The sequence below is a fragment of the Crocuta crocuta genome, unplaced genomic scaffold (assembly GCF_008692635.1).
Source record: "Crocuta crocuta isolate KB4526 unplaced genomic scaffold, BGI_CrCroc_1.0 scaffold228, whole genome shotgun sequence".
Lineage (NCBI taxonomy): Eukaryota > Metazoa > Chordata > Mammalia > Carnivora > Hyaenidae > Crocuta > Crocuta crocuta.
In genome coordinates, this window is record NW_027532820.1 from 1,421,989 (window position 1) to 1,435,183 (window position 13,195).

Genomic DNA, 13,195 nt, shown 5'->3' on the forward strand with positions numbered 1-13,195 from the left:
GCATACGCACAGACACACATACACACACACCAGCTAAAATCAAACACACACCCACACACATGCACCTGCACACGCACACAGACACGCATACACACACACCAGCTAAAATCAAACACACACACACCCATACACACAGAGACACACACACACCAGCCATAACCACACACACATGCACCCGCAGACACACATGCACCTGCACACACACACATGCATACACACACACAGCCACACACATACACGCACACACACACATGCATACACACACATACAGCCACACACATGCACCTGCGTGCACACACACATACACACATAACCACACACATACACCAGCCATAACCACACACACATACACATACACACAGCCACCCACATACATGCACCTGCACACACACACATACACACACACCAGCCATAACCACACACACACATACACATACACACAGCCACACACATGCACCTGCACACGCACACAGACACGCATACACACACACCAGCTAAAATCAAACACACACACACCCATACACACAGAGACACACACACACCAGCCATAACCACACAGCCACACACACACACCCATACACACAGCCACACACACACGCATACACACACCAGCCATAACCACACACACACATGCACCCGCAGACACACATGCACCTGCACACACACACATGCATACACACACAGCCACACACATACACGCACACATGCATACACACACATACAGCCACACACATGCACCCACGCACACACACACACAACCACACACACACACCAGCCATAACCACACACACATACACACAGCCACCCACATACATGCACCTGCACACACACACATACACACCAGCCATAACCACCCACACACACACATACACATACACATACACACAGCCACACACATGCACCTGCACATGCACACACCAGCCAAAATCACACACCCACACACATACCCATACACACAGCTACATATACATACCAGCCGTAACTACACACACATACACATACACACAGCCACACACACACACACACACACACACACACACACACACACACACACACACACACACCAGCTATCAGGAAAGGTGCTCTCAGACAAATTCCAGAAAGGACCACACACATACAAGCCCAGCTCCCATCTCACAACTGAGTTCTAACCCCCACGCCAGAGTCCAGCCTGGGGCTCGCAGACCCCATCACTCTCAGCGCACAGAAACCACATCTGAATACACCAGATGGCCACCTCTTCACTACCCGGGGGCCACTCCTTCTCTGACTCGAGAAAACAGTCGGGTTTGTTAGAACTGTGTATGAAACACAAAGTGGGCTTTGGTTGGGGTGTAAATAAAGGACATGAAGGTCAGGCATGTCCTCTGGCTGCTCCAGGGCCTTGGCCCTCCTTCCCTCCACGCTCAGCTGAGCTCTAGACACAGGGGAAGCGGCAGAAGGGCCGCACCCTGGACCAGGGAGGCGTGGGGGGTGGCGCTGTAAATGCCCCTGCCCTGGCAGCCACCCGTGAGAACCTGGTCAAGGAGCCACTCTTGAGAACCGGGGACGCCTGGGCTCCTGGCACCTAGAGATGTGGGCAGAGGAAAGGTTTGCTCTGTCTCTGCCTTCATGCTCAAGCCCACTCAAGACCTCTCCCTGTGAACAGGTTTCCCTTCAACCTCTGCTCCATCCAAGGGCAAGGGCGGTAAACACCCCGAGGCCTCCGCCCCTCAGGTGGCCTGCTCACTTTTTCCAGGGTGATGGTGTTCTTCCTGGCCTGAGTCACCAGGGCGGCCATCTCGGCCTTGAACCGCTCCACGTCCCTGCACTCGCTGGCCCGGGCGTGATGCAGGATGAGCTCAGCCACTCTCTGGCCCTGCGAGACGTGAAAGAAAGGAAACTCAGTAGAGTCAGGAGGCCATAAAACCAGACACTTTGCCCAAACTTCATATCCTAGTTGCTTCCACCTCCATTTTCTACCGTCCCAAACTTTTCTGATTTTATGCGCTCCGGAATACCTGGTAACCAACCGAAGACTTACAAAGCCTCTGTCGGTCGCTGGGAGCCCACGGGCACCAGTGCAGTCGGGGCAAGGGGCTGTGTCCGCTTCTTTCACCTTCAACAGCCACACAGGGGGTGGGACAAAGCCACTGTCCCGCTGCTCACGCTCCACGAGGCACGGCCGACCAACCAGCCCGTCCCCCAGAGTCACCAGGACCTGCTGCTGGACTGCACAGGCCACTCTCTCCTTGTGGGCTCTCTCCCTGCCCAAGAAGTCCCTCCTCACACCGACCCAGCCTCTGTGCTCCAGCCTCCCGCCCCCTCCGCCCAGGGCACCCGCTGACCAGAACCTCCCCTCGGTCTCCCTGACCACCCGAGTGGTCACTACGGTGCCTCTCACCTCCCGCCGAGCCACCCCAGCAGCCAAGCTCTGTCTCCCCAGCCTGCGCAGGGCAACTCTCCCCACCCTCCACTGCACCTCAGCGTTTAACCTTGGCCCAGGGGATGCTCTCATGCTGTCTCAGGTTCGAGCCTTTCATTTGTCCCCTCGGAAGCCTCCTAAATAAGCAGGAGCTCCCCTGAATTTTGCCTTTTTGTTTTTTAAACCAGCTCTCTCTCTGGCAGGGTCTTTCTTGCTAGAAAATTCCACACCATTGGCCAGAGGGTTTCTTCATTGTCACTCTTGATGCAGTACTTGAAGTTGACTCCAAGGAGGTTTTGCTGAATCCCTTTCTGTAAATAATCACTCTCAACCACTGGAGCCCTCAGAGCCACAGGGTCAGGGGCTAAAACCCACTCCGAGTCTAAGGCACCTCCCCACATGTGAAGAGCAAGTTCTCTAAGCTGCAGCTTCTCACCAGCCTGTCGTCTTGCAGCAAATGGTACAGGCCAGGCCAGTCGTCAGGCAGGCAGGAAGCCCGCGTTCCCAGCGCCCACCCACACGCCTGCTGAGGGAAGGGAAACTACCAGTACAAAACAGCATTTGGGATGCTGTCCCAAACCGTGAGATGCTCAGAACAGGCGTCGCACAAAGGCATCAGCGCATTTTGACCAAAGACCCCTTGGATGGCTTCATTTCCTCTCCTCCTCTCCTTTCCTCTCCCCCCTCCACTCCGCTCCACCCACATCCATCGAGAGCACCCTTGGCCAAGGTAGGCATTAGTAAGATTGACAAGGGAAACCCCACAGTCTCCAAGAGCCTAAAAGATCGTCCCCGACTCCTGCTGGCCCCGGGGGTCTCACCTGGCCCATCGCCACAGCCATGAAAACTGCCCGGAAGTTGCTCAGGTCGGCGTCCTGCAGCTCGGCCACAATGCCAGCATCCAGAAGCACCAGGCGCAGCGGGCACGGGGCAGGCGTCACAGCCATCACCAGCGTGTCACAGACATCCACCTGCTGTAGCCGTGCCTCCTGACTCTTAGAAAGACCGTCAGCACCCTGGACCAGGATGTTCCCAGGGTGGAGGTCTGCATGGACAAAGTTGTCCACAAATATCTGGAAGGAGATCAGCGCCGTTCAAGGCTGAGTCACCCTCATCCCCCCGTCACCACCAGGCCACACACAAGAAAGCTTCCGGGACAGGGGTGAGGGCTGCCTGGGTGGCTCTGTTAAGTGTCCAACTCTGGGTTTCGGCTCAGGTCATGATCTCAGGGTTCACGGTTTGTGAGTTCGAGCCCCACATCGATGGAGTGCGATGGCAGAGAGGTACATTTTATAAAGCCTCGCTGCTTCTGTCACCACTTCAGAATTTATACTGCTGCAGGCCAGGCTGATATTTTTATGAGAAAAGTTATTTTCAAAGTAAAGAACATTAACAAAGATTAGAAGGGAACACGAAAAATCAAAGACCTAACTGCATTTCGAAGGACTTATTTTTATACTGTTATTTGAGCAATTAATATTCTAATTATGAATAATTATCTACTCATCATTTAAAGATTCCCCCAAGATTCTATGTTCTCAACATTCACAGAACCACCTTTTTCAAAAACATTTCACTAATCAGACATCCCCTCCATTACCTCCATCTGTCCACACAGTGAAGTCTGACCACGATACCAACAACCCACACCAGCACACAGCATCGAGTGGGCAAGGACAAGTGGCTTCGAACCTACGAGGCAGGAAAGAAAGCCCCAGGACTATGCCGGACGGAAGTCAGGTGTGACTTTGTGGACCAGAATCCGTCTCCTGCGAAAGCTTGTGTCTGTGGTCAGAAGCCACCAGCAATCCTTCCGACGGGGGAGAAGAAGAGCCCTGGAGGTAAGTGCAGAGGCTCTCAGCGACCCCTCCTACCTCCTACGGGCTGCCACCCCAGGCCACACACAGGCCCTCCTGGGCCAGGTTCTGGCTGTGAGGGAGGTAAGAGGCTGCCGTCCTGGTGACAGCCCTGGAACTAGAGAAGCCTGGGCTGGCACACCTGCAGGATGTGGTCTCAAGAGGCTGGCTGACCCCTGACCCCGGGGCCAAACCTCCTGGCGCCTTGCTGTCCGCTTGGCCCCCAACTTTCACCTGCATCCTTGATGCTGCAAGCCGGAACTCGTCAGGATCGCCCCAATTCTGGGGCGATCTACTCTGCTACTCTGCCCCTGGCTGCCCCCACCACACCCCTCTGGCCCAAGGTGCCCCTCGGAGCCCTGTTGCTGGGGACAAAGTCCTCTCCCTACTGAACTCCCAGTGCACCGACTGAGGACACCCAGCTCTCCCTGGACAATCCTGCTTCTCTGGGAGCCACTGGGAGAGGGGGAAGGGCGAGGTGGGGTGTTGGTGCTGATTCTCCACCAGAGGCCAGAGGCAGAGTCACAGCCTGCTCTGAGCTCCTCTTCACACTCTTCTCCCCTCTGCCCCACTCTGGCCACCAGCCTCAACCTGCACGACTCCATGCCAGTCACACGGGTTCTTTCCTCCCGCTCTGACCACACACCTGGTTCCTTCTTACCCGGATTCCGCACGCTGCACACCGGGGCTCGCATCCTCTCTCTTGCCTACAACGTGCTATCCATCCCTCAACAACTCCCTTCTGTGCCAATCACCAGGAACAGTGTAGACTCTGGCCAACCTCAGTATCCTCATTCTTTTTTTTTTTTTTAATGATTTTTTAAAATTTATTATTTTTGAGAGAGAGAGAGAGAGAGAAAGCACGTGAGTGGGGAAGGGACAGAGAGGGGAGGGGAAATAAGATGTGAAGCAAACTCTGTGCTGATAGCAGAGAGCCCGATGTGGGGCTCGAACTCATATAGGTGAGATCATGACCTGGGCCGAAGCTGGACGCTTAACAGACTGGGCCACCCAGGCGCCCCAGTATCCTCTTTCTTTACTCCTACATGTGACCTGCTATCGATGCCAGTTGCTACTATTACTACTAATGACAGTGAAAGTTAACACTGCTTCGGACTCACTATGTCCTTTTATGGGCATCAGCTCATTTATATCGTCAGGCTGTCCCCTCTAGGTGACACCTAGCCTTCCTTTACACCTCAGCTCAGATGGGGCCACTTTCTGAATGAATCCTGAGGTTAGGACGGGCCCCACCTAAATGACCCTCTTGCGCCTGTGTCTCATTTACCCATTTGTGGCCTGTCTTCCCAACAAGTGATAGTTCCATGAACACTGTAATCATGTCTGTTTCACTCACTACTGTAAAGCCAGCACTTAATTTAGTGCTGAGCACAGAGCGGGTGCTCAATAAACATTGCTGAATGAATGAAGTACCATTTAACATATGGTATCTTTCACTGTTTGTCTAAACTGTAGGCAACTTAGGCAGAGCCTGGGTCTTCCTCCCCACTCTTTGCACAGCACCCTGCATGGCGACAGAGCACCTGCTACTGAGAAAGTGCTTAACAGAAAGGTGTAGAATGAATGGGTGTGATGGGTGGCTCAGCTCTTCCTAGAGCAGATTTTGAAGACGTCAGCTTTGTTCATCCTCCCGCCCATGGCAGCTGACCAGTGTCTTGGCCATCTTCCCACACGAAATTTGACGACATGCTGAGCCGGGGTCCCCTCTCCAAGACCATGAACTCACCATCTTCAGAAGCATGTTGATCCCCAGCCGTGCAATCTTCCTCTTCAAGTCTACGGGAATGCCCGCCTGCTGGTAACTGGACACAGGCACACTTTCCTTGAAGGAAAGTCAGGGAAGAGACAGCTTTACCCTCAACAGCCCGCCGAACACCCTGTTCCTCATCCCCACGTGACACATGGGCACTGCCCTCCCATCCCTACTCTTCCCGAAGAGGTTTTCCTTCCTTAGAATCCCTATGAATCTGTCACCCACAAGTAAATTTTCATCCACTCACTTATCCTTTCTAGAACACTTCTCAAAGGAAAACAAGTCCCATTTCACAGAGGAAAGCCGCGACTCTGCCCCCCACAGGTAAGAGATGCTGTAAGATCATGGGAGAAGACAGGAACAGGCCCCAGGAGAACTAGATTCTGATCAAGAGTCAGCCAATAGGGACGTGAATGAGCTCTGTGACCTTGAGCAAGAAAACGGAAAGGACAATGAAAGGGAAGAGACAAGAAAGAGGAACTAGTAAATAAAGAGTTCACATAGGTTAGTTATTTAATGGTCACTGAGACAGCTCTTGTTATTCCTCAGTAGCAAATAAAAGAACTAAAGCCCAGTGAGTTTAAATCACTTGATCAAGGTCACATAACTAATAACACTGGGTCATTCAGGTCACTTCCCTGGAGCTCACCATTACCATCTTTACAAAGGAGGCTGAACCAGGCAACAGCTAAGGGCAATGATATGACACAGCCACTTGCCGACCACTTTCTCTGCACAAACTCTGCTGAAGGCATTTTGTATTCCATGTGTCACCGCCTCCTGAGACAACCCTATGAGGCCGCAGCACGTGCCCAGTGTTATACGTGAGGAAACTGAAGTCACCAGCAAATAGAACGGAAAGCAGATTTTTCCATTACAGAAAGTCTGAGGNTTTCTCCTGGCTTTTGCCTTTTCAGACTGAATAGCGGACATGGCCCAGCTCTGAGTGGAAGGCACAGCCTGAGAAAGCGCTCACTCGTACTTCGTATGTTTCCACCAAGACGTCCCTGGTGACAAAGGGACGCAGAGGGGTGGGGAATTTGACAGAATTCACATTCAGGAAGTTGCACTGGAAGTGTTCTAGGTTCTGAGCTTCGTAACGCAGGTCGATCTAGAAGGAAGTGGAGACAAAAGATGAAGGGTGGTCTGGGCCCAGGGAGAGCAGCATCTGGATGGCCAAAGAGCTAGCGAGTCAGAGATGCACCGGCCTTCGCCACCTGCCTCCCTGCAGAACTCCTCAGGAGACAAGGGAGGGGGCGGTTTTGGCTGCGTGAACTCCCAAGCCGCAGCTGCAGACCCCGGGCCCCACATGGGCTCCGCTGCCTCCCCGCCATCCTCTCTTCTGCCCACCCCGCCTCACCTCTGCCCAAGGAGCCCTTCCCCACGTCCTAGGGCTTCATCTCCATTGCTTTCCGGTGGCCCTCTGGCCCCCGCCAGCCCTACGCCTGTCCCCGTTAAGGTCCACCTCCAGCACGGGGCTGGCGCTGCCCTCCGCCCACCGCCCTGACGCTGCTCCCTGAACCCGGCAAGCCGTTCCCTCCCCGGACTCCAGGGTCCACTCCCATCTCTCCAGGCACGTGCTGTGGTGCCCTTGATGACCCTGTTCTTCCTGAACAGTTCTTCTCCTGGCACCCGCCCTTCTCTCCCCCATCTCCCTGCCTCCAACCACTCCGCTTGGTCTGGTCTCCGGGCCACTCCTCCCGTGTGTCCCCACGTGCTGATGCTGTCTCAGCTGCTGACCTCCGCCAGCCTGCGCTCTCCCTCTCCGTCCCCTCCCCTCCTCAGCTCGCGCCTCCTTGTGACGGAACCGTGGTCTCCCATCCAGACCCCACCACCGACTCCACACGTCTCTTCCTAGAAGCCCAGAGACCCTTGAACTCCGTGTCAAAAGGGAATTTACTCCCGCGCCCCCATGCAGCCAGTCACCTGGGAGTCACTGCAGATTCGTCCTTCCCTCCTGTCCCCCACACTGTGACTCCAGGCCACCAGGGCTGCACTCACCTCTCTCGGATCCTTTCCCCCGTCTCCCCCGGGGCCACGGCTCCCAGGGGGACTCAGCCAGTCAGCTGCACCTACGAGAGGCACTGACTGGGCTCCCTGACCCCCTCCTTCCCTCTCTCCAACCCATCGGCTGGTGCCCCACCACCTGCAGGGTGAAGTCGAACTTCTTAGGATGACGTCCAAGGTGGCTCACCGTTTGGCCCGCACTGCCCTCCTCGGCCCCGTCTCTTGTGCCTCTCGCTTCCTCTACCCCCCAGAGCTCTAGCCTCACGCGAGCTCTACGGCGATGAACATCTGGCCTGCCTCACGCCCCCCCCCCGCCGCCTGCCTCCCTCAGTCCCTCTGGTGGGAACGTTCTTCTCCCAGTGGTCCAACCGCAAACACCACTCACCTTTCCAGGCTCGGCTGGAGTCTGGGGACCCCAGACCCTCAGGATAGAATGACCACATCCTCTCTTGGGTCCCAGCTCTACCCAACTGAACCCGTAGAGACTCCTACTGTAACTGGGACCCTGCTCTTTTTGCAGCTCTTTACGGGCTAGTCCTCTCGTCCGTGCTATATGTTCCTTACGGACGAGGAAATCTCACTCGTCACTCACGGTGCCTCTCAGACTTCAAGGAGGGGAACTGAAGCCTGGCCGGGTGGTAGGAATGACGGTAATGCAGAGATGACTGCTGGGACGGAAGCTGTTTTCTCTATTTTAGTTTTCTTTTCTTATGGAAGCTACACTGCCCACAGCATAAAGCAAAGCTCTCTAAACATTCAAATGCATCCTTGCATCACATGCATTAAATCCTTCCATCAGAGGACAGAAATGAAGACTTAGCACCTTGCTTCTCAAAGACGGACAGTTTCTGCACTCTCCAACAGAGAGCCCAGTGCAATCGGCTACTTGAAGCCCAGGCTGCTCCCAAAGCGTGTCCACCTAAGCATGAACTACTTAACCTACATGTTCTCCTAAGTGCAGACTACTTAAACAAGTATCTCAAAGATCCTGGTCAGGGAGGAGGTCCTTGTCTACTCAAAAACCCTGGAAACAAAGCAAAGCAAAGGCACGGCGTGTAACATCACCGATTCTTCTCACCCTGGAGATAAGTCATGGATTGTGGCACAGATAACACTGCACATCCCACCAGATGGGCACTTTCCTCGCAGGCAATAACTAAGGAAGATGGCGTTTCCCAAGCACCTTTGCGGTGACTTTGGGCCCGTGCAATTAAAGCTCTGACCTGTAGACTGAGAAGGCCACAGTGGCGTCTCTCCCCACTCCACACGGACCCTAGATGAGGGCTGAAGGTTGAAGGACCCAGGTTAAAGATGGCAGCGCCAAACTTGGGAGGAAACTGGGTCCCTGAAAAGAGCTCCGCCTCCCTCCTTCGGCTCTTCTGCATGGCACTTTGACACAAGCAAGAAATAATCTTGTTGCACTTGGCCTCTGAGGTTGGGATAGTCTTTGTTAGGTCCGTTAGCAGTACCTACCCTGACTACTACACCATACGAGCCGCGACATACTGGGGAATAATGCGTGCATTCCGCATTTACTAAACAGCCAATGGCCAGAACTATGTTAGATGCTGTTTACAACCGAGGGAAGGAGACCTCACCTGGTGGACCATGAGCTTCTCAAATTCCTCCACAATCTCAGGCAAGCTAAGCCACTTGATTCCTGGCAAAAGTGTGAGGACTCGGCTGCCCATCTTCATCAGCAGCAGGTCCATCTGCACCTGAGACAGCAAGCCGGGGTGCAACACCTGCCAGGAAGACAAACAGCAAGACACAGGAGGGATCAGCAGGGCCTATGCACCCAGACAGGGCTGGGTCCCACCATCAAAGGACAGCCAAGCCAGCTACTCATGAGAGCAAAAACGGATGTGGTCCCAACATCCAGGATGCTCCTGCCTCCCTCCCTCCCATGTGGCTTCACTAAGGAGATGCCAGGGGCAACCCCTCTGCGCTGCACTTAGCTTTGCTGGGAAGAACAGGTGGGCGTTTCCTTCCAAATACATTAAGTTTAGGTCAGTGGCTCCCAAACATTAGCGTGCGTAAAAGTCACATGAAAACGTGGACTGCCGGGCCTCCTCCAAGACCTAGTGAATCACCTACCCTGGGGAAGGGACCAGAAATCTGCATTTGACTGAGCACACCAGGTAAATGAGTCAGGTAGTCGAAAGCCTGAGTCCGATAAGGATCCAGAGTCACAGAACTCCAGCAAGGATGCACTGAGGCAGGATGGGAAGAGTGTGCTTTCAAATGCCTGTGCATTCTGCAACTCATGCCCAGCCTGAAACTGGGCAAGCCACTCAGTCTCTCAGCCTCCTGTTCCACTTTTTAAAGTTTTCTAGCTTTTCTTTCTTTCTTCCTTTCTTTTTTGGAGAGAGAGAGAGAGAGCGAGCGAGCACATGCAAGCTGGGGATAGGGACAGAGAGAGAATCTCAAGCAGGCTCCATGCTCAGTGTAGAGCCTGATGCGGGGCTCAATCCCATGACCCTGGGATCATGGCCAGAGCTAAAATCGAGAGTTGAACATTCAACTGACTGAGCCACCCAGGCGCCCCTGTTCCACTTTTGAAAACATGGAGGTAATAGTCCCCACCCCCACATCAAGTCCTTTCTGGAATAAAGTGGGAATATAAAAAAATAGAAGTTAAAGAAATGCCGACTTCAAAGGCATCTAGCACAGATTAAATCATGCATCTAACATGACTGGCACGTTCCTGGCGCCAAGCAGGCACCCATTCCTTGCCTTCCACAGAGCAGAAGGTACTTTGGCCCAGTACTGCCCAAACATGCCTACTCATGAGAATCACCTGCAGCCTTTATAGAAACCTGGGCCTCAGCTTCCTTCCTTGGAAAGTAAGATTCAGTAGGCGTGAACCAAGGAACCCTTGGGAGGGTTTTTTCCAAGGTGTAAGAGAGCATCAGGGGTACCTGTTACCAGGGTGGGCCAGATCCCCCAGGGTTATGGTGAAAGGGGATGGAAAAGTGTGGAGACCAAAAAATGATGAAGCCAGGCAGGGGTGACTAGAAATGAAGAGACAAGGGAGCCACTTCTGTAAAAATGAAGACCACCATCTTGGGCTCACCACATGATGTCTAACCTACACTGTCTCTGACTTATCCTGACCCCAGAGTACTGGGTCCGTTGGGTGCTTCCTCCAGCCACAGAGGCTGCGGACCCCAAACCCTCTTCGTTTTCCTTTACTAACCTGTTCACACAACCACTCCCTCGAACCAAGAAATAACACAACTTGCAAAGCATAGGTACTCAGATAAAGGTCAAGCTAATAGAAATCAGTGGAATGTAATGTGGGGTGATCTGCAAATGGGGGTTCCTGATCAGGGACAGCTCTGTGCAGTCAGTGGGAATTTAGAGACAGAAAGTGCCAGGTGACAACATCAGAGCACTTACTTTCACTGCCACGGGGATAAGGTGATCTGGCTCAGGTTGGCGGGCAGGCGCTGAAGACTGAGACGTGACTGCGTTTGATCCATCCGGGTCAGCCTTAGGGAGGAGCAGCCTTTCTAGAAATGACTGGTCAGCAAGACTTCCTTGCAACTTCCACCCCTTTCCCAGGGGTCCGAAGAGCTCTCCCAGCCTCCCGACTGCCCCAGCTTCTGAAGAAGGCTGCAGGCGGGAGGCCTTAGCAAGTCTCCGGATGCTGACATTCTCCAGGAAGGCGGGATTGGCACGTGCTTTGTACACCTGGGCCACACAGCCTGAGCCCACAGGTTCCTTCTTCTCAAAGCAGAGGACCCTCCCCCAGTCCTCCCCAAACGCCTGCCGCAGGAAGTGTTCAGTGTGAGTCCAAGGATGGGGGTTCACCCGGACGTGCAGCTTGGAGAACTGGGCACAGAAAGCCTCTGAGAAGAGATCGCGCCGGGTGCTGGCCCACTGGCCCAGTTTGATGTATGTTGGGCCTGAGGTCTCCGTGGCTTTCAGAAGCAGATAGAGCCAGAGGCTGGAGATGCTGGGAGCCAGGTAGGTGAGGGGGTAGAAGAGAAGGAGGGGGAAGAATTTCATCAGGAGAGCCCCAGCCCGGAGCCAGATCCGGAGGTGCAGAAGGAGGCATCCTGGCCGCCGGTCCTGGGAGACACTCTGGGATGGCCCATTTTCAGCTAGGTCACTCCAGCCGGCTCTTTGCTGGCACACGCTCTCAGGGCCCCCCTCACCAACGTCCCCACAGGCCGAGATAAGTCTGGGTAAAGTGCCAAGCAGAAGCCAACAGAGTCTGGCATTACGAGAGCACCCGGATGATCTTAAAAGGCCGAGTTCCTTTCTGAGCTCAAAACCCCTTAGGTAGGACAAGCAGACCCTAACAGAAAAACGCCAGGGGGTCACCATCCTCTCCCAGAGGTCCCCGGACCAGGTTGCCAGCCCTCGATTTAAAGGGCACCCATCAATGCTCACGCTCTGGGCAAGGCTGACATGAGTCCTGGCCACAGCTGAGTACCCCACTTAAAAGTGGGGCCGCGGCGGGACGGGGCGACGCTCAGGGCCCGCGTGCAGGCTAACTAAGCGTGTGCAGGCGGAGCTCAGCCCGGCTCCAGGTCCTGCCCCGCGGGGCGCGCCCTCTAGGCCGCGCAGCCCGGCCCCTACGCCCCCGCTCCACACCGCACCCCCTCCCGGTAGGTACCTCGCCTACACCTAAGGTCCGAGGCCGCCTGCGCCTTCGGGGACTTCCAGAACTGCACCGACTGTGAGGGCGGGAGGGGCCGAGCCAGACGCCAGGCCAGGCCCGGAGCGGGGACGCGACCTGCGGCGAGGTGGCTGCGCGGGCGGGGCCACCCCACTCCAGGTCGCTGGCCGGGCACCCGCGGAGGGGCCGGGCGGAGGTGAGGGTGAGGGTCGTGGCGGAGCCCGGGTGCCGAGAGCCGGGAGGCAGGGGCGCGGGGGAGGGCGGAAGGTACACCCGGGTCAAGGGATTGAGAGCCGGGGCAGTGGGCAGTGCGGACCGCGGAAGACCCAGGCCCCGGGTACCGGGGTGGGAGGAGCCTGGGGCCGGGAGCTGGAGCGGGGGGGCAGGGGGGTGGTGCAGAGACCCTACGTTGAGGGCCCGAGGATCCGGACGCTGACAGCGGGAAGGGTGCGGGAAGAGCCGGCGATCGGGTTGGAGAAAGCCGGGGGGAGGGGTGCGGAGGGCAGGAGGCAGGCGGCCGGGGG

General features: G+C 55.3%; 1 protein-coding gene across 1 annotated transcript in view; it reads right to left on the bottom strand.

The window, feature by feature from the left end:
* Nucleotides 1-13,188, bottom strand: part of ADCK2 (aarF domain containing kinase 2) — a 17,740-nt gene extending 4,552 nt beyond the window's left edge. The window contains exons 1-6 of the mRNA XM_077781053.1: nucleotides 11,444-13,188; nucleotides 9,640-9,786; nucleotides 7,017-7,145; nucleotides 6,008-6,103; nucleotides 3,226-3,477; nucleotides 1,730-1,858 (exon numbers count right to left, since the gene is read on the bottom strand). Coding sequence (XP_077637179.1) covers nucleotides 1,730-1,858; nucleotides 3,226-3,477; nucleotides 6,008-6,103; nucleotides 7,017-7,145; nucleotides 9,640-9,786; nucleotides 11,444-12,376 — 1,686 coding nt within the window. The 5' untranslated portion in view covers nucleotides 12,377-13,188. The remainder of the gene's footprint in view (nucleotides 1-1,729; nucleotides 1,859-3,225; nucleotides 3,478-6,007; nucleotides 6,104-7,016; nucleotides 7,146-9,639; nucleotides 9,787-11,443) is intronic.
* Nucleotides 13,189-13,195: the final 7 nt, after the last annotated feature.